At 34.9% G+C, this 25,473-nt stretch overlaps 1 protein-coding gene across 1 annotated transcript; it reads left to right on the forward strand.

Moving 5' to 3' along the window:
* Positions 1-7,885: 7,885 nt before the first annotated feature.
* Positions 7,886-23,703, forward strand: LOC107951801 (DNA gyrase subunit B, chloroplastic/mitochondrial). Its single transcript, XM_016886947.2, has 21 exons — positions 7,886-8,103; positions 8,258-8,399; positions 8,508-8,588; positions 8,679-8,792; positions 9,215-9,271; positions 10,072-10,173; positions 11,280-11,430; positions 11,525-11,601; positions 11,810-11,920; positions 13,147-13,217; positions 13,562-13,703; positions 14,203-14,301; positions 14,435-14,563; positions 14,660-14,774; positions 18,727-18,794; positions 21,259-21,372; positions 21,455-21,571; positions 21,647-21,700; positions 21,790-21,895; positions 22,948-23,078; positions 23,397-23,703. Exons 1-21 carry the CDS (start codon positions 7,967-7,969, stop codon positions 23,463-23,465), a joined length of 2,187 nt encoding a protein of 728 aa, XP_016742436.2. The 5' UTR covers positions 7,886-7,966; the 3' UTR covers positions 23,466-23,703.
* Positions 23,704-25,473: the final 1,770 nt, after the last annotated feature.

Genomic DNA, 25,473 nt, shown 5'->3' on the forward strand with positions numbered 1-25,473 from the left:
GCCTCTACTACATTGTTGCACTCGGGTCTGGGAGCTCTACCATTATCCACACTAGCCACAGAAGTAGCCTGATATTTAAAACCCAAATTTTACTTCTTACGGTTTCTATATGAATGCCCAGCCAACACATGAGAACGAGAATACATATCTTTGGATTTTTTAGACTGAGATGGAAGTGACTTGCTCATCAGTCTCTTCCTTATATCTCTAGCCTCAGTTTCAGCTCTTCTCCTCTCTTTGGTCAGCTCCTCAACTTTACAAGCCCGATCAATGAGCACAACAAATTCCTTTAGCTCAAGAATACCGACTAACACTTTAATGTCCTCACTAAGTCCGTCTTTGAACCTTCTACACATTTTAGTCTCGGAAGATACACACTTTCGAGCATTTTACTGAGTCAAACAAACTTTCTTTCGTACTTAGTAACTGACATGCAACCTTGTTTCAAATAGAGAAATTCCTTACGCTTCTGATCGATGAATCGATCATTGATGTATTTTTTTCGGAACTCTTCTTGAGAGAATTCCCATGCGACCCTTTCCTCGGTACTAGCATTTTCCACCAATGATATGCCGCATCTCTCAATAAGAAAATATCACACTTCAAATATTTATCAGGTTTGCAGGATAGCTCATTGAATACCCGAATGGAATTTCTGAGCCAAAATTTCACCTTTTCGGGATGATCTTTGGCATTGGCCCTAAACTCCTCGGCTCTTTGTTTTCGAATTCTATCAACTGGGGTTCTATGAAACCTCATAAAATCTATACCTTTAAGCACTTGAGGTACGAGTTGGGGATTTGGAGGGGTGGAGGATGTAAAGAGTTCGGGTTCGTTCGAATGAACTCCGTGTACCAGGCATCCATCATGTGAAGAAAGGTTTCTCTGCCTCATTCTCCTCTACTAACAGTTGTGGGTCTATTATCAGACGACACTGCTCCTTCAGTGGAAGCAAGCGCGTTACTTTCAACATCATCCGCCACTACTCTATTGGGATCCATTTACTATATGAAAACACATTTTTAAATCGTCAAGAGTCATCACACTATCATAATATATATATGGAATGTATAGCTAGACTCATCCACATGCTACGTTAGTTTGAGAACTAACTAAATCGTAGCTCTGATACCACAAAAACTCGTATCCAAAGCCGGGATAGGGTTTGAGGCATTACCAGACTTAAACGTAAATAAACATACAAAATCGAGCCACAAAGTTTCATCCACATTTAAAACTTTGTATATCACATGCAAATTGTCCTTTATAAGGGTCTACAAAACCTGAAACATACATCGAAAGGGTTCGGGACTAAACCGAGAACTTTCGAAACCTTTTTAACACTTAGAAAATTTTCTTGTTTTGGAGAGTCACACATCCGTGTGGGTAGGCCATATGTCACACACGGCCTAGACACATGCCCATGTGTCTAACCGTGTAGACAATTTCTAGGTTATTTTCCAAGCTATTTGCCACCCTTAAGCACTCACAAACTTAGATCCACTTCATGACATGCGATATGACACCTTTAATCACTTAAGCAAACACATTTATGGTTGAATTATGACTTGACAATGTCAACATATTGTAACACCCCGAACCCGAGACCGTCGCCGGAGTCGAACACGAGGTGTTAACAGACTTCAAACCACTTATTAAAATTTTTCCAGACAAGCTGCCAATCTGCGTACTAGTCGCTTTAAAAATCATATCTTGAGCTCTGGAACTCGAAATCCAGTTCCGTGAATTTTCCCTGAAACTAGACTCATATTCCCATCTACCTATTTTTTTCTAGAATTTTTGGTCGGGCCAATTAGTACAGTTTATTAGTCAAAGTCTCCCATGTTACTGGGGTCGACTACACTGACCTTTGCGCATTACGACCTGGATATCTCCCTGTACAAAGCTTCAATACTGATGCCGTTTGTTTCTATAGAAACTAGACTCAGAGAGGAATCTATACATATATGGAATGGCTCCTAATTATCTCTGGTTAATTTATAATGAATTTCCAAAGTCGGAACAGGGAACCCAGAAACTGTTCTGGCCCTGTCTCACGAGAACCTGAATATCTCTTAACATACTGTCCATATGATTGTTTTGTTACTTCTATATGAAAATAGACTCATCGAGCTTCGATTACATAATTTATTCACTATTTAATTCCATTCCTACTAATTTTTGTAATTTTTAAATCCCACGTCACTGCTGCTGCCAGCATCTGTTACTGAAGCAACTATGTCCATTTCGTGATTTCTCATTGCTCTAACTAGTAATTCATCATACATATCACAAAATTATAATCATGACTAGCCATACCAAAGGCTAATCATTGTCAAACATCTCCCTACTACGCTATTGCCATATCTTGAATCTTAACACCAAAATTAATCAGCCATGACATATGGCATAAAAATCGTATTACCAAGACTTACGACCCAACATTAGAACCAAATTTAACCGAACATTATGCCATTTTCGCATGGCTAAAAGTTTACATACCAAATTTCAACAAAACATATTAGCCTATACATGCCGAAATGTTCTCTTAGACCAACTAAGAAGAAAATACCAAAGGTTGCTAGCCGGTGTGATGACTTCGACGACGGCACGATCACGCAAAAAGAGACGAGTCCAAGAAACCTAGAATAGGTGACAAGCAAACACCGAATGAGTATATAACTCAGTAAGCCATAAGCATTCCACAACCATCCATTAATAAAATTATCACAACAGGAAACAATGAAATGAGGTTAAGTACTCCATCCATACCAAACTATACCATAGTTCCTTAAACCCTATGGTTCAATCTCATACCAAGTCCTACGTTGACCTTTCATACATCATTTTATTTTCGTTATAATCATACAATTAAACGAACTTTCACCTATTCCACAATGAACCTTATGTACGTGACTTCAACTATAATCGTCACATAGGTTCAAAACTTACCAAGCTCAACTCCAAATATAAACATAGCGCCTATTAGCCATGAACTCAAGGTACTTACCTTTTCCGCTGTCCAAAATTGACTCGGTAAAGTCGCACCCTTCATGTAAATAATTTATAGAAAATATATATTGGGTTGCACACATAATGTTTAGTAATCAACCACGCACACTTAGTGCCATGCACTTTAAACTCACACACTTAGTGCCATGCATTTCAAGTTCGCACACTTACCTTTTCCGCTGTCCAAAATCGACTCGGTAAAGTCGCACCCTTAATGTAAATAATTTATAGAAAATATATATTGGGTTCGCACACATAGTGCTTAATAATCAACCGCGCACACTTAGTGCCATGTACTTTAAACTCGCACACTTAGTGCTGTACAATTTAAACCCGCACACTTAGTGCCAATCTCATGACCGTGAACACTTATTGCCCGCACACTTAGTGCCGAAAACCAGCCACTCTATAGGCTTCACTTCCTTTTTACATTCGACAAATTTCATCTCTACTTACATATACATTTGTATACTTTTCATCTCATTAAACACAATGGTATAGGTATTACGATCATTTAAATCAATACCAAAGATATGCTTAATGACTTACTTGTGTTGGGTAAGACGGTTCCAACTCGGCTACTCGATGATCTTTTCTTTGCCTTTGCTCGATTCTCCTCCTTTAACTCCTTGAGCTTAATCAATAAATCAACTAGTTTAACCGCCTTGCTAAATATTTACAATCCAATTACACATGCATATGTATGTTAGTATATTCGGCAATCACCCTTACTAATCACCCACTTGATCAATTATAGAGAATCAAAGTTAATATCACAATGTGTACCCTATATGGCCCATTATACATAATCTAATTTAACATCATCTATATATTTACTCATATGGCCGAATATACCTAATCATACATACACCTAACCAAAAATAATTTCTAAAATCTTTATATCATTTATACACTAAGCCGAGTACTCTTACCAAGTTCACCTATATTCTTCAACAAATTCTTCATTGATCAAACACATATTCGGCTAAAGAAATGGCAATTTTAGCAACTTTTGATTTAATACTTTATCAATTATAATACATCTAAATATTTTTTTCATATTATTAACACAATTCACATACATTACTTAATATAACATTTTCACATTCGGCATTAGTATCAACCATAGTAGCCGATTCTTCCTACTTTGTACCCATGCATCTATTTGATCCTTAGTTAGTTCAAACACTCAAAGTCAACCATCTCCATACCTCATCACCAAAGACATCAAAATACCAACCAAGAATGTAACATGCATGGCCGAATATCATCTCCATCATTTAACAAAGTTTGAACCATGGCTAGGTAGATTTCAAACTTACAACTTAAAATATACATGAATCTCAAAGAATAATATCAAACATACCTCAATCTAGTTACATGCATGGCCAAACTTCCTCCTAATCCTCTTCCAAACCAAACATGAAGCAAGAACTCCTTCCTCCTTCCTTAGAATTTTCGGTCAAAAGAGGATGAAAAAGGATGAACAAAATTTTTCTTTTCCTTTCTTTAGCTCACGGCAATGGGGGGGGAAACAACCACTCATTTTTTTGTTTTCATTTCTTTATTACCCATACTCCTTATTTTATTTTTTTTCTAACATACCTCACTAAGCCAACATGTTCCCAACATGTTTCCACCCATAGCATGGCCAACCACTAGCTCAAATTTTGGGTAATTTGACATGCAAACCCATCATTTTCATAACATGCATTAATAGACCATTTTAAATTAGCCTATCATATTTTCACCATGTCTCATATCGATCCCTATTTAATAATTTCTCATGCAATTGGCAAAATTGGAGAATGAAACTTCCACATACTCATGTACACACATAATAAGCATAGAATATGGAAATTAATTATTTTTATGACTCGGTTTTGTGGTCCTGAAACCACTTCCCGACTAGGGTCAATTTTGGGCTGTTACACATATCACCTATCCAAATTATTATACTTTCATATGGCATCCCATACCAATTTCATAATTGACTATTATCGTTACTAACCTATTTTCAAGTTATACACTTGCACCACATTTATCGTCAAACACATTAATCATATTTCATACACCCAACATACATGCCATCCATCACACTCATTAACCATAAACAACTACAACCATACTAAAGCATAAGCACATTTGTATGCATGCATCAATAATTAGGGTTACAGCCCAAAATAATCAATATAAGCCACCTCTTATGACCATATACAAAATAGTCATAATAACATCATGGGACAGCACATTGGCTAATCAATATGACACATAACGAAAAGGCCAAGTCCCTATACATGCCATATCCAAAATGATAAAGCTAACTATATCCAAATGTTCAATTGATAGTGTAATCGAGTCTCCGACGTTCTCCTATCCCTAAGCTAGCTTGGCAAAACTATATGAGATGGAAAAAAAGGGTTAAGCATAAAGCTTAGTAAGTTCACATGCAAATAAAAGGTAATTTAAACAAGCTCAAATCATGCATTTAACATAACGAACATAAGCTTGCATTTTATCAATTCTCATAAACTTATTCCTCATATATATATAAATGCATGTTCTTACCAGGAGCTCATCATATTTCATGTCATTAGCATGAGTTCAATGTACATACTTGTACCCACTTGCACATTATAACTTACTTTCATGTCTTGATGCAATCATTACGATTACTCATAGCACTTCTTTGAACTACCCATTGAACACTCAGAATACTATTGGATACATCGAAAGTTTGCACCTAAGTGCCTTATATGTATCCAATGCTACTTCATATCTCAGATCACATGTTGCTCGTTTACGAGTTACTCACGGGTCTGCTCATATAGGCTGTCAGGTATCCGCAACACATGCCGGACTACCTCGCCATCAATAAAATATACGAGACCAGTACCCAGACGTTAAAACATGTGTCACATATATCATGAACTCAGACCACAACTCTATGAGTTTGGATGTCACATATATCATGAACTCAGACCACAACTTAATGAGTTCAGATTACATAATTCCTAGTGACATGTCACTTGTATCCTAACTATTCCTAAGGTTCAAACGGGATTCTTCGATACCACTTTTCTGTTGAGCTTGCTCGTAATGTCGATTTCATGATTCATGGCACCAATCACATACTCATGAAATAATCAAAGTATATTTCATGATAAAATTTAGGCAATAAACACGTAATACAACAACATATCAATTATGCAGGTATTTATTGTACATGCAATATTAGAGCATTTAAAGTATGGTACATGTTGCATTATTTGCAAATGAACTTACCACGGTACAAAAATGATAGAAACGAGCCTAATCCTTGTAAACCTTGTTTTTCCCTCGATCAAGACCGGAATCACTTTTTTCTTAATCTATAATACCAAATTCAACTTGGTCAATACATACATTGCTCATATCGACCCATAACACATCCTTTGGTAAAATTACCTTTTAACCTCTAACTTTTCGCTTATTTACACTTTAGTTCCTAGGCCCGTAAAATGAAATGCATGCAATTTCTTGGTTACCCAAGCCTAGCTGAATCATATTCTATCTCATATCAGCCCATATTTTCCTTTATTTCACATTTCTACTACTCATTTTTACATCTTTTACAAACAACCTATTTTTAGGTGTTTTCACTAAAAATCACTTAGTAAAATATGTTTATCACACATCGAACATTCATATTCCTCCATTAAACATCAAAATACAACCATGTTATACATGGGTCAAATTCCATACATGAACCTTAGCTCAAAATAATGGTAGAAATAACTCGTTTGGTTGATGACAACTTCAAAAATGTAAAGAACATTAAAAACAGGACTAGGGAGCACTTACAATATAGCTTGAAAAGATGAATAAACCCTAGCTATGGTGACCCTTGGAATGTCGGCACAAGCAAGAAGAAGATAGACAAATTTTGCTTTCTTTTTCCCTTTATATTCTTTTGTTTACCAAAAGACAAAAATGCCCTTAAAGCCTTTCTTTCAAAATTTTCCTATTCATGCCCAATTTTATCCAAAATTTTAAAACTTGGTCAAATTGCCATTTAAGGACCTCTAATTAATAATCCAATGCTATTTCATGCTTAAAGCTGCTAGAACGCAAGTTTTACAACTTATTTAATTTGGTCCCTAGAGTCAAATTGGACATCTTAAGCATAGAATTTCTTCATGAAAATTTCACACAAACATGCAATCATGTCATGGACCATCAAATAATCATAAAATAATTATTTCTATTTTAGATTTGTGGTATCGAATCCACTATTCCGACTAGACCCTAATTTGAGATGTTACCCTTGAATCTTCAGTCTTTCAATCAAGCCCTTCTATTTACTTTTTATTCCAATTTAGCCCTTTTTTGTAGAGTTTGAATTCAACACACCAACTTCATTCTTGATAAGAAAAATCTAAATTTAATAGCATTTTATTCGATAATTAGCCCAAAATAAATATATTAAAAATACGAATTTATCTTGCTATCATGTTACCAGCTTTAAGTATTAGATATTGATTCAATGCTTAGATTTAAATCTATGGGTCAGGTCAGGCCAAGTAAAAAATTTAGGATGGTTTTCTAGATTTGGCCCTAGTTTGAAAAATGGATTTAAAATTCTGTTCAAATCTGATCTGAATAAAAATACTAAAACTCTAGCCTGACCCGACCTACTCATATTAAATTTTTTTATATTATTATTTTTATATAAAAATAAATTTAAAAAATATACTACATCAAATATTAAAATAAAATTTTCAAAAAATAATTTTTTAAAATTATACTTAAATACCATTAATATAACCATAATTGCCGTGACTAATAACTCTGTAGGGTTTTAATAGATAAAAAGGGGAACTGAAGGAGGTTTTTAGGATTTATAAATCACATTAAGCGTGGAGTCAAAAATCGAAGAAAACAGTCACTCTAAAACCCGTAGTGCCGCTGTTTGATGGCGCTTCTTCCGCGATATCTTTATCCTCATCTTCCTCTTCGTCTTATGGCCTCTCGCTCTCATTTTTTTGTTCATTTTCCTTCTTTTCATTCTCTCGCTTCCTTTCCTCGTCATTCCATCTTTTTCCACCCCAGGTTTTTCTTCTTTTCTCTCGTTTCACCGATTTTCCTTTTCCCCTCCTTTTTTTTCCATTAAGTGGGAAAGAATGCGAAGTTGGGTGAATGGTTAATGCGGGGTTTTTTTTATTATTTTACTTTTCTCATTTTCTATTTGTCACTGATTTTGCAGGACAAACTTTGCATTGAAGAGCATTTGCTGGTTTCCAGTTCAAAATGTACTTACGCCAAGGGCATTTATGTCTTCTAACATCACAACTGAAGCTTTTCATGGAAGCAAAAGCTCGAAAGCTTATAACTCTGAGCAAATTCAGGTAATTTTGAAAAACAGTACCCTCTTTTACTACATTCTTTAATTTAGTTTTGGTGCTGTTATTACATGCTTAGTTTTGGTGCTAAGGAATGTCTTGTAACATCTTTAGGTTCTGGAAGGATTGGACCCTGTTAGAAAAAGACCCGGAATGTATATTGGAAGTACAGGTCCTCGTGGTTTGCACCATTTGGTAATTTCTTGTTCTTTTTTTTTCTTTTGATATTTCTAGTAACTTTGGTGGTAAAATTCATTAGACGTTTGATTTTACTTCTTCTATTAGGTATACGAGATTTTGGATAATGCTGTTGATGAGGCTCAAGCAGGTTTTGCAACACAAATAGATGTTGTTTTACATTCAGATGGTTCCGTGAGCATAACTGATAATGGGCGTGGGGTATGCAACTTATATTATTTTACTGCTAGAAATGATATTATTTAGTATTGCATTTGTTGTCAAATGTGTTTTAAAAATTTCTATCCTGTGAATTTAACTTTAATGTCCAGTCTATTTTATCCAATACCTTGTTTTCTCTATGTGTGCAGCATATATCTTTTTGTAGTCAATATGTCTAGATCACTGATTCATGCTCAGTACATTATCCTGAGATGTGAATTGTACAAACAGTCAATAAGATTTTTCTTGTCATAATTTTAGTATATACGACCTAAACTTACTCTTGGTCATAATGAGTTTGCAATGTAGACCATTTCAATTGTTTTACTTCCAGATATTATGGCTAAAAGCTATCTGTTATTTCTGCCTGCTATTATGTGTTTTCCTATTGCTTTTAACTTGGTAGCACTAATGAATTGCAGATTCCAACTGATTTCCATCCTGTCACAAAGAAATCTGCCTTGGAAACAGTGTTGACGGTAAAAAGCATAAACAATCCTGTAGCCATTTTCGGTTTTCATATTGAAGTTTCTTAGGAACTTCTTCAAGAAAGTCATATAAATAAAGCACTCTTCTTCTTGGTCCTGTAATTTTCTTGGCTAGGTCTTGCATCTCTGATTTGCATGGATTTTGATACCATGCTTCGGGTATTCCTTAGGGTGGTTTGAAGGAGGATGCATATTTTTGCATTCTTGTAGTTCTCCATTTTATCTCATTGTATAACCTTCTAATCCATTGGCATGGCTTTAGACCGCTAGATTGTCATAAAACTGCATGGTCTATTTGCTTAAGGAAATGTGAGATATACACCATCTGTAATGTCTTCAAAATACTGGATCAAATTTTCTGCTTTTAGAAAATTTGCATGAATTGTATAACTATAATATTCAAATATTGATGGTTACTTTGAATGGTGGAAATGTGAGTTAATTTCTACCAAAACTTCTTTGTTTAATATTTGTTTCCCTAAATGTCGTAAAAGTAAGTGGTGTATTTGCTGAAGGAATCGTGAGAAATATAGCTTCTAATTCTTTGTCTAATACCTTTTTGTAAAATACTGGGGGCCATATTCTCAATAGACTAAGGACATGTTCTAATTGGTGTAAAAGGTGATCGGTATTGCATGTCTAAATTCTTAAAGCAGACATAAGTATTGGAAGGTTGTGTTTGCTTTGATGAGAATAATATTTGTTAAATTAGTTGGGTTTTGAATGTATTACATTTTTCTTTTACAAAATGGATTATTTTATGCTAGTTACGTATTCATCTTATTCTGCAGGTGTTACATGCAGGTGGCAAGTTTGGTGGCTTAAGTAGTGGTTACAGTGTCTCTGGTGGCTTGCATGGTGTGGGTTTATCTGTGGTTAATGCCTTATCTGAGGTATGAATAATATTTCAAATTTTACAATTTTCTCATTTCTAGTTTTATTTATCTCAGTTGTCAAGAGTGGGATAGGCTTAGGCACTCATCTATTTTCTTAAATGATTTGGGTTCTAGAAGATGCCTCAAACCCCCAAAAAAGGTGAAAACAAAATAGAGGATTTTTTTTAATCTTCTATTTTATTTCTTTGGGAGCGGGGGGTGGGGAGGTGCTGTTGATGAAGGTAACTGACAACTCTGTGTGAGATTTACAGCAATGGTGCTCATATATGAGAGCATAACTTTCTGATCTTGTCCTCCCTCTTAAAAGGATAAAACAATGAAATCGAACAAAAAATTGGCAAAAACTAGAGGCCACTTATCCTCCATGTACTTCTTGTCTTGTCATCACCTTGATTTATTATTTTCTGCGACTTTGAAGCATTGACAGACTGGAAACTGGGTCTGTCCAACATGGATCTTTTCCTTTGTTTCATTTACATCATTTGAGTCTTTTTTTTTTATCCTTTGTAGATTGAGTTATTCTTCTCCAATGTGGTTTATGGTTGAATAATTGCAAGGTTAACTTTCTATGCCATTACGTAATCTACAAACTAAAATCCATGTACAGTGAAATTTGACACTTATGGCTATACCATAATATCTATTTAACGTACAAGATATATATTGTTCTCTAAATATTTATTTACTTAAAATAATCTGATCGTTATCATTGTCTCTAGTGAATGGTTTTAGGGGAGCCGAAGATGACCTTAGGGCATATTGCCTTGGCTGTACCTTGCTTTTGACTAACTTGGTTTATACTTGGGCCTCTTGGCTATTGGTCATTGACTTTTTCTCTTCTGACTTGTTTATTAATTTTCTTTTGTTACTTCCTATGTCCTTGAACATAATATGTACTATGCTCAGGTTATGATAAAGTGTACTTCTAACTTCATTTCCATTCATATTTTATGCATATATCTTGACTGAGAACACTAATGTTTGTACTCAAGAGAGTATCAGATATTTTATTATGGTGGCAGTGATTTCTTGCTAAATGTTAATCAAGGTTTTGGAGGAGTTGATGATCACTTATTTTAAGTTGACCATCTCTTTCTTTGCAGGCTTTAGAAGTCACTGTTTGGAGAGATGGAATGGAATACCGGCAAAAATATTCACGGGGGAAGCCTGTAATGCCACTAACATGTCATGGGCTTTCAACTGAATCAAAGGATCGTCAAGGGACATGCATTTGGTTTTGGCCTGACAATAAAAGTATGCCCTTTTTAAAAAAAAAAAAATTTCATAGTTATTTAGGATAATCGGATTTTATGATTTAATATTTGTTCTTTTGGTTTAAAACCTGCAGTATTTACCACTGCAATTGAGTTTGACTACAACACACTTGCTGGACGAATTAGAGAACTTGCTTTTCTGAACCCTAAGGTAAATTCATCACATCTAGTCAGGTCACTATTCTATGATCAATCCCCATAATACTTTACATTAATTGTGATATTTCATTGTAATGGCCAAACATAAAAGGGAATATCATCTTAGTAATTTTCCTGTCTATCAACTTCCTAATGTAGCATAAATCTGAGACCATACCTTCTGGTGTTATAGCTTTACCTTTTTGAATTGACCTTTGCAGCTTACTATCACTCTTAAAAAAGAAGATAACGATCCAGAGAAGAGCCTTTATAATGAATATTTCTTTGCTGGGGGACTGTTTGAATATGTGAAATGGCTAAATGCTGATAAGGTTTGGGCTTGTGTTTTTTTGTATCTCATTCTCTTTCCACGCATTCTTCTCTATTTTATGAATTGTTCCTTGGTCATCCCCTTCCTTTTCCTTTTGTTTGCTTTTATGCTAATTTCCCACTTCCTTATCCTGTTATATTTATATATATAAATTGATTCATGGGAAACATGTAACAAGAACTTAATTTTGCTAATTGTAGATGGTTTTTGTCCCTTTACTACTAAATGATATAGTTATTAGTTTTTGAACCTGAGTAATGGGTTATGAGTTGATAGTGATGGTTCACTTGATTGATTTTATGGAATGTTTAGAAATTTATTGAGAAAATTTGACATGGTGGGGGGAGGGGGAGGGGGAGGGGGAGGATTAAAGATAAAGATTTATATCCTTTAATTTAATTTTTGTCATGATGGGATCATCTTAGGGGCAAGGTTCCTTTTATTCAACAATTGTTTCAGGGTTACCAATGAATAACCTGTTTCAAGGTGTTTGCTCATGTAAAAATCGAAATGGAAGGCTATTCTGCCCATATTTTTATTTATTTGATAGTTTTGATGGCACTATATTGTTCTAAAAGGTGCATGAAGTTGATAGGTTTTCAATTACGAGGCTATGTATTGCACCATATGTGGCTTCAGTTCGTCTATATTATCATTATTTGTTCTAGAACACCAAAATGATGGTAAAAGTAAGAATTACTGCCATTATAGGCTATGAAATTTGCTAATAGGCAAGTGCAGAACAATCAGGTTACTTGGGAATTTATACATCTATGCAAAAATAAATGTAATATGTTGTGATCATATTCTCATGTAATTATTATTACTGATGACCTTATATTCTGTTGGGTCTGGGGAGCAGTGCATATGTTATAAATGGATTTCCAGTCTTTCAGCCTTAGAGGCTCTAGTATGCGAGATAAAGTCATGAGTTCTCACTTACATGATGGAGACTTTGTATTCCTCAGCCTGGTTTTTTGTCCCAGATAGGGTATTTAAGTTCTTGCTGGAAAACTGAGCTTTTCTTTTTGGGCTGAGTAATTATTATTATCTGTTGCAAAATTACTGATGAAATAAAAGTAGGTTGATGCAAATTCTTGATTTTCAGTGCTCTTCATCTGTGGGATCTTCACAAATTGTATTTTTGGAAGTGTATTCTGCTTTTGCAATCTAGAATGCTTGGATCTATATCTGAATTTGCATGTAACTTCTGGTTCTTTGATTCAGAAACCACTTCATGATGTGCTAGGTTTCAGCAGACAAATAGATGGAACCATAATTGATGTTGCTCTCCAGTGGTAAACCACTAATCACTTTGTTCATATTGATGTCTTTTTCATGATAAACAAATATCATCTCTCATACCATATATTTTAAACATAATAAATGCTGTTTGTTTACCTTTGAAGAATTAGCAACACCTGCCATTACTAAATTCATACCTTCCATGCATTTACTGGAGAGTTTATTTGATGGAATCTATATATATATATTACATTTAAGGGTGCTAGGTTAACCATATACACAAGGATGTCAGTTTCAGGACGTGTTTGGTGTCTAATTTTCTATGATGTACTACTGTGTTTTGTATTATTCCCTGTATAATCCATGTGATTTGGTTGGTTTGTTTATCATCTACTAGGTGTTCAGATGCATATTCAGATACAATGTTGGGTTATGCCAACAGCATACGAACCATTGATGATGGCACACATATAGAAGGGGTCAAGGCTTCATTGACAAGAGTCCTCAATAACTTTGGAAAAAAGTCTAAGATTATCAAGGTATCTTTATTGATGTTTTCTATTTGGAAGATCTCTGTTCTTGCTCACCTTTTGTTGAACTTTTTTATTTATTTTTCTTTAGAGCTGTTTTCTTCTTTGCTATAGGGAGTACCAATTAACTTTTATTATTTGTCCCGTATTCCAAGGAAAGATCTACAAGGATTGTGTTTATTTTGGAAGATTGTGTTGGCTTGGTCGACATAGATTTTGGAAAGCTTTCATCATAAAAACCTTTATCTGCACCTTTTTAGGCTGAAGCACCTTGTCCTGCTCCTTGCCAAAAAGCCATTTAAGTTGCAAACCTCTGTTAATGTGCTTTTAAGGTCTAAGCAAAAAGTAGTTAAATCATTCTGTTCTGTCTAATTAGTAATTAAAGCACTTTAAATACTTCAAATGTGTTTATTGATGTTGTTGATTCAAGTTTAACAGTTATTTTGCACATGGATGGTTTGAGGTACTTCTAATCTATGCCCTTATGCTCATCTTCTGTATCTTTCAGGATAAGGATATTAGCTTAAGTGGTGAACATGTTAGGGAGGGACTGACATGCATTATTTCTGTGAAAGTGTCAAATCCAGAATTTGAAGGACAAACTAAGGTATTATTTGTATATTATGGTATCCATGTCATACTATTATTCTTGCATAGTGATGCTCTTGATAGCTTGAATCCGGTGCATGTACCACATTGCTGTTATGATGACATGATGAATTTTCATTTATCACTAAAAGACAAGATTGGGAAATCCTGAGGTGCGAAAAGTGGTTGATCAATCTGTTCAAGAGTTTCTTACTGAATATTTGGAGTTGCATCCAGATGTACTTGATTCAATCCTTTCCAAGTCCCTAAATGCTTTCAAGGTACTTTCTTCATCTGTTATATATCTAAGGGCTTTATATATCCACTGGCACTAACTACATAACAATGATGAACTCATGTTGTTGTTTTGCAAACAGGCAGCTCTTGCAGCAAAAAGGGCAAGGGAATTAGTCCGGCAAAAGAGTGTGTTAAAATCATCATCTCTTCCTGGAAAACTGGCCGATTGTTCATCCACAAATCCAGAAGAATCTGGTAAATGTTGCTTCCATTTTATTTTATTTTTTTGACTTATATGGTAGGTGCATTTGGATCATAATGAGGGTTTTTATGGGAATTTTCTCATATTAATTGTGTTCTTGTTGTAGTTTCATTTCTCACTTGGCATAATTGGCCTCATTATTGATTAAACCATTTTGGTATCTTGTTACTAAGTTCTGGTTGTGTTCCTTATAGCAATTGCCAATTGCGTAAAGATCAATTTTTGGTGTTTCATCTAGTTTCAATTCTCAGTGTTGTATTTTAATGATTTATTATTATTTTTTGCTGCAATTGCTTAATAAAGTAAAAGAAATACCTGTTATCATTTTTTGGGCATAATATTTTTCAAATTCTCTTTGCTGAAGGTTTCTGTCTTTATTATTTTCTCCTTCTCAACATCCTTACATGAGATATAGTTTTGTTGTACATACTTCTATGAACTTTTTCCCTTTGAATGGTTTTTGCACCTTTCTAGATATTCTTTCTGAATACCGAGCAAAGAGTAGTTTGTCTCTAAATATTTTTGCCTGCGGTTAGATGATGTTATGTTGCTTGAACTTTGGGAGGGGTATTAATGTGCAATTGCATAGGATATTTTAGGTTCTGGAATTCCATATTAAGAACCAAGGTATTTGGTGTCCTTTTGGTTTTAGTATTATAATTAAAATAGCAAATATCTGAACCAAGCCATGTAGCACATCTGTTAAAAACAGGCTTTTGGTTATATTTTTCACAAGAAATTACATAAATACTTATACACATAGCGAGCCTAACTTAGGAAACTTCACACTAGGAAACAAACTAATTCTAGGGATGCTGTACCTAAAAACAGCCTTAAAGTTAGGGATAAAATATTTACAGAATCCTATTTGATACACTCAAATATTCCTTAATTAGGAAACTGAAATCTGACACTCCCCCTCAAGCTGGGAAGTGGATATCATCCATTCTCAGCTTGCTTACTAATTTCTGAAACAACTTCCCAGGCAATCCTTTGGTAAGTGTGTGTGCTAGTTGTCCATCAGTGGACACAAATGGAGTGCAAATTAAGCCACTGTCCAGTTTTTCCTTTATAAAATGTCTGTCAACCTCAACGTGCTTCGTTCGATCATGTTGAACTGGATTATGTGCAATATTGATAGCAGACTTATTATCGCAATACAACTTCATTGGACCTTCCCACTTGATCTTCAAATCTTCCAAAATAATTTTTAGCCATAACAACTCACAAACTCCAAGAGCCATCGCCCTAAATTCAGCTTCTGCACTAGATCTAGCCACAATATTTTGTTTTTCACTCCTCCAAGTCACAAGGTTGCCTCCTAGGAAAGTGCAATAGCCCGAGGTTGATCTTCTATCAACCATAGATCCTGCATAATCTGCATCAGTATAGGCTTCAAGGGTTAAATTCTCCCCTTTTTTAAATAAGTTTCCTTTGCCTGGCGTGCCCTTTAAGTACTGTAGAATCTGATATACGGCTCTAAAGATGTGATTCTTTGGGATTGTGCATAAACTGACTTACAACACCTACTGCATAGGCAATATCTAGTCTGGTATGAGACAAGTAAATGAGCTTCCCCACAAGTCTTTGATATGACCTTTTATCAACTGCTGCATCTTCTAGTGCATTTCCAAGTCTGTGGTTCACCCTCTATGGGTGTCTTTGCTGGTTTACAGCCCAACTTGCCCGTCTCTGTCAACAAATCAACTATGTATTTTTGCTGGGATATGAATATTCCTTCCCGAGAGTGCCAGTTCAATACCAAGGAAATATTTTAACTTACCGAGCTCCTTGACTTCGAATTCTTTTACTAGGCATTTCTTTAAATTCTCCATTCCTTCTAGATCATCACCAGTCACTATAATGTCATCAACATAGACTAATAAAGCAGTCACTCCCCCTGAAGATGAGTGTTTTACGAACAGAGTGTGATCTCCTTGACTCTGTTTATACCCCAACTTGAGCATTACTTTGGTAAATCTTCCAAACCAAGCCCTCGGGGTCTGTTTTAGTCCGTACAAAGCCTTTTTTAGTCTGCAAACTACTTGTCCTGTATTTGGACCGAATCCTGGAGGAACATCCATATAGACTTCCTCCTCAAGATCACCGTGTAAAAAGGCATTTTTGATGTCAAATTGCTGTAATTTCTAGCCTCGGTTGGCAGCTAGTGACAACAACACTCTTACAGTGTTCATCTTTGCAACAGGGGCAAATGTCTCAAGGTAGTCCATTCCATACATTTGAGTGTACCCTTTAGCAACCAATCTTGCTTTGTACCTCTCCAAAGAACCATCTGACTTATATTTCACTGTTTACACCCAGCGACAACCCACCGTTTTCTTTCCTCTCGGTAATTTCACTAAGTCCCATGTCTTATTTTTTTCAAGAGCTTCCATTTCAACTTTCATGGCATTTTTCCAATTCTCATCTTCTAATGCCTCAAATATAGTTTTGGGAATGGAGATAGAATTTAGGCTAGTAAGAAAGGCTTTGTGGTTATGGGATAAGTTTTTGTAAGACATGAATAGGTACAAGGGATGTTTTGTACAGGCTCTAGTTCCCTTTCTAATAGCAATGGGAAAATCGTCTAAATTTGCAGTATTAGAATTCAAAGTAGGTTCAGCAATTACCTCAGGTCGTATAGGAGAAGAAGATGATTGAACTTGCACTAGTGCTTTCTTCCTTGAGTAAACCAGTAAAGGACGAGTAGTGTCATGAATTCCTCTTGGTGGTTTGGGTGTATTAGGCTCTGTTTCAGGTTGTATAGGGGCCATTGTTTCAAGTCGGGCAGGTTGGTTAGCAGGCAAGGCCTGAGTGGGAGTGTTTGGTTGCTGGACAGGAGCTGGAATGTCAAGAAGAAAGAATTCTTTGTCCTTATCTTTTGTGAATAAGATCTCCCTCTAAAGATAAGGGCGAGTGAAGAAATTCTCTTGTTCTGCAAAAGTAACATCCGCTGTTACAAAATTTTTTTTTGTGGCTGGATGATAGCATTTGTACCCCTTTTGGGTGGAAGAATAACCAAGAAAGACACACTTGACAGCTTTGGATCAAATTTTCCTCTATTTTGAGAATGAACATGTACAAAGGCAACACATCCAAATATTTTGGGAGTAAGGTTACTTGAAGTATTGAAATCAGGAAAGAATTTTGCTAGAACTTGCATAGGACTTTGAGATTCAAGGACCTTTGTAGGCAATCTATTTATCAAATGAGTAGCAGTTAAAACAGCCTCCCCCCAGTATTGTTTAGGGACATTTTTTTGGAACAAAAGGGTTCTTGTAATAGCTAAAATGTGACCATTCTTTCTTTCAGCAACACCATTTTGTTGGGTAATTTTTCCCATTTAGCCTACGGGCTACTTGGATGTTCTGAAACTCACTTGTTGGGTTTGAGTAGTTCACAGAAACTTCTGAGACATCCCCAGTGTTATTGATCTTGACAGTTTCAGTCATGTTTCATTTGAACAAATTCTACAGGCTTGAGGGATGGTTGGGAGTCAGGAAAAAAATCGCCAGACAAAGAAAAAAAAAATCCCAGAAACCGGGCTAAAAAAGCTCTGATACCATGTTAAAAACAGGCTATTTTGATTATATTTTTCACAAGAAATTACATAAATATTTATACACATAGTGAGCCTAACTTAGGAAACTTCACACTAGGAAACAGACTAATTCTAGGGATGCTGTACCTAAAAACAGCCTTAAAGTTAGGGATAAAATATTTACAGAATCCTATTTGATACACTCAAATATTCCTTAATTAGGAAACTGAAATCTGACAATATCTTTTCAAGAAAATTCAGTTCTCAGATAATGAAATTATGCTGGTTGACGGATTAAGTTAACTTCATTTTTGTGGATTCTACATGCTTCAAAATAAATGATAATGCATTCCATCTGCTACTTGTGAGTGTCTAAAAATTATCTTTATGGTTACATTATGCAGAGATTTTCATAGTTGAAGGAGACTCAGCTGGTGGCAGTGCCAAGCAAGGCCGCGATAGGCGCTTTCAGGTAATATACTTTTCCAAGGGACTTGGGTAGAACAGATTCAGTTTAGTTGTCAAGCAATTTCTTGAAACATGCCAGAAAATTTTTTGGATGTTTCTGGTAACTAGGCTTCAATTATTAAAGTATTTCTTTTATAGCGTTGATGGAAAATATTTTTGCTTGCAGAAACTAGGATGTTAAAAAGTACTAACTTTTAAAAGTCGCACCTTCTGTACATATAAAGATAAGGTGTAGTGGAGTGGGAGAACTTTGCATATGAAATCTGTCATACAGATCGACAATTGGCTAGTCTCATGGTGCTTATAGCTGCAGATTCTAACCAATTGATGCCACAATAGGACTGGTATTGTTGTGCAAATGTTTTCATCTGCCCACTAAGTTTTTTAGTTTGCTATTATAGCATTTTAATACATTAGTTTATGTTAACAGTTTTGTGAAACATATGAGAGTGGCAATACTTAAAACCAGACCATTGTTAAAGAGGTTTAGGGACAATGCAGCTGCAAATCAAATAGTACTAAGGCTGAAAACAAGTAAGATAAAAGTTGAACTCCTGGAAAACATATGGTTAAATGAACCTCTAATTTTTGAGGTCTATTGAACAAAAAAATTATAGCTTATTAATGATACGGTTACAACAAATAAAGCTTTAATTCTAGCCCTAGGTTTAAACTCTAAAGATTACCATGCATCCTTGTAAGATTGAAATGATAAAATAACATAATAAGAGTAGCTACTGCTTCATTCTCCTTAGATTGAAAAACTTGATTCTGGCAAGAAAACTTCATCTCTTCAGCAAACATTTATGGATCATCTCTCTTACGCTCTTCTTTTCTTTCTCTTTCTAGCTGCTGCTCTCTTTTTCTTCTCTTTTTGATCGCAGCTTTCAGTTTTCTTGTCTTTTTGGTCGCGGTTATTGCAACTTTTCTTCTTCCTCTTCTGCTTTCGTCGCCATCACCACCACTTCTTCAAAAGAAGCATGTTCAAAGAATCGGGTGCACCCTGTACCCAATCTGAGTTGTTTTCCGCAAGCATTTTCCCGTTGAAGTTAGCAAAAATTGATCTTAGTTCCATCCCATTTAATTCAAGGGCATGCATCAACTGCTCCTCCAATCTGCCTTGTAATGCACGGTTTGTGTGTCCATAATCATGAAAGGGTTTTTCTAACCATAATAAGATTCATTAGCAGTACTACATTCCAGCCGTAAATCTATTTTACAATGTATTGGTACTAGAGTTACAAATAAAGCTTCAATCCTAGCCCTATATTAAAACTCTGAAGATAATTATTAATCCTAGCCTGTAATCCTTGTCTGATAATCAATTAGACTGAAATAATAAAATACTATGATAGTTGTAGCTCTTTCGTCAATTTTTAGTACATAGAATCCCTACTCAGGCTTGCAAGTTTAGGGTTGGTCCTTGTTTCAATTGATGAGGATGTGGGATATGCGTTCAAGACACCTTGATGATTTTCAGTGCAGCAAAAGGAAGTGAGAGAAGTGAGTAGAAGGGAATAAAAAGTAAATAATATGGAAGAGAATGAGTAGGAAAGGAAGGAGAAGAGAGAATGGTCTAACAACAAAAGAACAAGGAAGAGAGAAGGTGCCACTGCTGCTATCAATGTTTCTACTTGACCAATGCTCTTTAAAGTCCAAACAATCGTGTCAATGTTGTTGCTTGACTATCTGTGTTAAATTTTAAAGGTACATTTCCAATGGGACATTTAAATTTTGAGGAGGCCCATAGCTTTAGGTTACCATGCAAAGCATGTTGTATTCTCACACAAGTCCTCTTTTCTTTTAAGTTATATTCTTATTACATGGTAGAAAGCACTTTAGCTTAGCATTCTTTATATTGTGTCTTCTCTGTAGCATGCTACTGTGGTTATGTCTTTGTGGATCTTATTATGCTCCGCAATGCAACTTACTCAAAATACATGATATGCTTTCTGGCACATGGTGATTCTAGATGGTTAAGTGTTTTGACCTAAGACGTTGGCTTATGGTGTATTTTAAAATGATTTGGGAAGTGGCCATTTAGCATGAGTTTACACTTTAGTCAGCCAAACACAATTGACTGATTAAATGGTGCTCCTTATTACAGATTCTTAGGCTTAATTCTAGGACTAGATTTTATTTTATTTGATTTTTCCCCTATTTAGATTATGTAAACTTGTATATAAACAAACTAACCCTAGAGATGAAATACAAGTAACTTTCATCAGTGTATTTTCTTTTCTTATTTTTGTATATGTTCTTTTCTTCATTTCCGATAACGCTCCGTAATGCAACAGGGTTGTAGACCTCTATTCTGTGAATGTTGGTAGTTTTGCAATAGTTACATAGATGAAATGATTCTTATCTTTGCACCTATAGATTATTCTTCAGGATAGCAATGCTGTCTTACTTATTAGAGTTACCTGTGACATATATAGCATATTTAGCCTGAAATTGTGTTGTTTCAGGCCATCCTTCCCCTGAGGGGTAAAATTTTGAATATTGAAAGGAGGGATGAGGCAGCAATGTACAAAAACGAAGAAATTCAAAATTTGATTATTGCTCTTGGACTTGGGGTGAAGGTACTTATTTTGTTTTTATTTTGCTTAATTTCTTTTTCAAAATTACTGATGATATCATGTATTGTATCTTTTTTAATCCCAGGGAGAGGATTTTAAAATAGAACACCTACGGTATCATAAGATCATTATCTTAACAGATGCTGATGTAGATGGTGCTCATATCCGAACTCTGCTTCTGACATTTTTCTTCAGATATCAGGTAGACAGTGGTAAAAGATGTCACAATTTAGTGGGTACAATGATAAACAAATTGATATGCCTATGATCTTTGCAGAGAGCCTTATTTGATGAAGGTTGCATTTATGTTGGTGTTCCACCTCTTTACAAGGTTTGTTGGCGGCTACACTGGATTTTGGGGACTTAATCTATTTCATAGCTTGCTTATATATTTCTCTCCTGGTTTGCTACAATGATTAGGTTGAAAGGGGAAAACAAGTACACTATTGTTATCATGATGCAGACCTTCAAAAGGTCTTGAGCTCGTTCCCGCAGAATGCATCATACAACATTCAGAGATTCAAAGGCAAGGATAAAATCTCTCTTGTCCTCTTTTTGCAGTAAAGGTTATAGTGACAATTTCATTTTGAAGGAAGACAGATTCTTTACAGAATTTCGAAGTGACTGTCATAGCTTGAAGAAAGCTTTCGTCCACTTATTTGAATTTGGCATTCATTAATTTTTCAATTTGATAGAAGCTTAACAACAGAAAGCAATTTATAGGCGAACTCTTTATGACAACATGAAAACATCTTGTGTAGAGTTCACTAGGATTCCTTAAACCTTGTATTAAAAGAGTAGTTGGTTATTATAGAACTTTTCTTTGGGTAGAAACTTTATATCATATCAGAAAAGATGATCAAATTATAGGAAAAGAGGGGCAATGACATGCAAATTTTATAGGAGTCCTTCCTCTTCCAGCATTTTATAAATTTTTATAGGTGGAGGGGGTTTTACTTTAATACAAGACCATAGGAAACTAAATACATAAAACAGATGTTGAATAACACCACTTACCACTCCTTCACGTGTAGCTCTTAGGTCTACTTCTGGACAACCTCACTATGGGTCATCAAGCTCACATTGAGTTAGGCAGGAAGAACAACATAACTGAATCTGAGCTCTTATATCTTGTTAAACTTGCAACCTAAAACCAATTGGCTGTAGGTGGAGGGTTCGACTTTAATGGAGGGCCGCTTGAAACTCAGCGCTCAATTGATGTGGGATAAGAACATCTAACAATAAGTATTTTGTTAAAAAAATGTGATGAAGCAAATGAGTTTCATTTTGAGAATAGAACGAAACCAAGATATATGATAGGTAGAGAAATCACTACTAAAAATATAAAAAGCTGTAAGTTGCTTACATTTCACCTTTTCTTTTCTTTTTCTTTTTTGTTGTTTTTAACTGTAATGATGCAGTTTTTATTGAGCCTTTAATGATGCAGTTTTTATTGAGCCTTTCTCATAAAAATTTCTCCCGGCAATATTAAGATTCACTGAAATATGGAATTTATAAGTTTTCGATATTCAGCATTGGTTGCATATTTTAATTGGAATGAGCATGGTTGTAATGTAGGTTTGGGTGAGATGATGCCAGCTCAGCTGTGGGAAACAACAATGGATCCTGAGCAAAGGTTACTGAGGCAATTAGTGGTTGAAGATGCGGCTGAAGCTAATAGAGTGTTTTCATCCCTTATGGGTGCTCAGGTACGTAGATCACCTATCTAGTTCATGGATAGGTTATTTACATTGATGTGCCACTTTTTCCGTTGACCAAAAGAGCATGGCATCAGTCAATCAAGTGCAATAGGCGCATTTAATTGTTTCTAGTTTGGTGCTACTTCTATTATCTTGCGCGCTCTTGTAAAGCATGAACACCACCGTTGGGAAATCTGGATTTGGTTGAGGCCAAAAGGATTCCCGTATGTACTGCGCTATGCATCCTTTATTTTATTCACATAATTCTGTCACATTCCTGCATAGTAATATTTTAAGAGTTGTAAGTTAGCTTTAATTTGTTTTTAGGTGGATGCAAGGAAGGAGCTCATCCAGAATTTTGCAAGCAAGATCAATCTCGATAAGCTGGATATTTGAGTGTGGATCTGTAGTACTGCATACAGACATCCAGGTATAAAAGATTTTGGTAAACAATCTAATTACTATCCCATGAATGTTGCTCTCTTTTAATTGTGGGTAAAAGGGAAATATTTAATGTAGGTGGGTCGGGATTTTGTATTTTCGTGTAGTATTAAATGTTGTATTTATAGATATTTAAGGCTCTATTATGAGAGAACTCTGATTTATGTTTATAGAAAATCTTTATTTTCTTCTACTTAACATACAACCTCATTTTAGCAAAATTTTCTTCCCCGAATAATTGTCTATCCATTCCCTTAATAAATATTATAATTACAATTTTTCTCAATTATATTCGACTTGGCTAATCATTATTACTAGTAAATGCCATCATTGAATTTATACATGAGCAATTTCAACCCGTAAACTTCAAAATTTCAAAAATTATTCTAGCAATATCAATTAATTCAAATTTAAAATTCAGTTGGGCTATCCTAAAATAAAAATCAGTTGACCTAATAAATATTCTTATTAACACATCATATTTATCATGTATAACTCAAAAAAGCCACTTGTGGTTTTGCCGTTATAGAAAAATTTCTTTTGTATCTATCAAATTTCATCTTGAGCCATTATTGTTAATCTCTAATCAAATTAAAAGCTACTAGTTAGTCACTAAACTTTAGCATGTTTGTATTTTAACCACTCATTTAATTTTTTTAAATTTTGTCATTGTAATGTTAATTATTTAATGTCATTATGACATGGCATTTGTTTTAAATTTTTGGAGAAATTAATTTTCACATAATTTTCTTATATTATGTGCTTTAAATAAAAGACTAAGACTATGTAGCTTCAACGTAAAATAAAGAAAATTACTTTTCTTATCCCTATATCCTATTTACGTATCAGTTTCATCTTTTCTCTTTCCATAAAAAATGTAACACCCTTTGCTCATCTCGGTGTATGATACGGATGAGAGATGTTATTGAAGCACAAACGAAACGAAAATCTCGAAATAAATTTATAAAATCATAAAATCAAGTTTTGGAAAAATATTGAGGCTTTAAAAACATTTTAAAATCATTAGGAAGTGGTTAGGGGTGATTAGAGGTGTCTGAGACTTAAACAGGCCTTTCAAAGTCAAAATAGGCCTAAACAATGCACTTTGCCAAGACTGAAACAGAGGTACATGTACCTCTGGAGAAGTATAGGTTCCTTTTGGGAGATGTATAGGTACCTCTGAAGAAGTACTGGTACATCTACCTAATATCGTAGCATTTTGCTCACTATTTCGATTCTTCCGAACCAATTGAGTTAGGTACCTATAGTTTGACCCCTTGGAGCTAAAATTCAATTAAAAAACACTCAAAAACATATGCAAACACTTTCATATCTTTCCAATTTGGTCCAAAAGTGGTTTCCTCAAATCAAATACATATCGCAAATTATTCTTATAAGAAATAATCAATGATGATTCATATTTCTCTTTTTGGTTAATTTTACACTTTAATCCTCAAACTTTTTATAATTAGCAATTTGGTCCTTTTTGCCACATTTTCACATCCCTGATTGTTTTCATTGATTTTCATTTCCAATAATTTTCCTTTCATAAATTTTTTATTTGACTCCTTTTCTGATTTTCTCAAAATTTTATTGTATCTGATCCCAACACAATTCCATATGTTTTATAGATTTTTTTTTTGGGGGGGGGGGAGGGTGTTACAACTCTTCTATTTCATTTAGAAAATTTCATTCTAAAAGTTACTACGTTACACTCGTGATTATATGGTTCTTTCTAGAATTCCTTTGTTTCTCCTGGCATTACATGTGGTTTCATTACAAAAAGATTTCGTTTCATGTCAAAATTTAAGCCATCATAACAAACAAAACGTATAGGAGTTCGTCATGTGGCCTACCCAAGGTAATGACCCGATTTTAGACAGTGTAGGAAAATGTGATTTCGAAACCTCATTTTAGTAAACCTAGTCCGTGAAGGTAAAACAGGAAGATTTACAAAGGTAAT

The sequence above is a fragment of the Gossypium hirsutum genome, chromosome A02 (genome assembly GCF_007990345.1).
Source record: "Gossypium hirsutum isolate 1008001.06 chromosome A02, Gossypium_hirsutum_v2.1, whole genome shotgun sequence".
Classification (NCBI taxonomy): domain Eukaryota; kingdom Viridiplantae; phylum Streptophyta; class Magnoliopsida; order Malvales; family Malvaceae; genus Gossypium; species Gossypium hirsutum.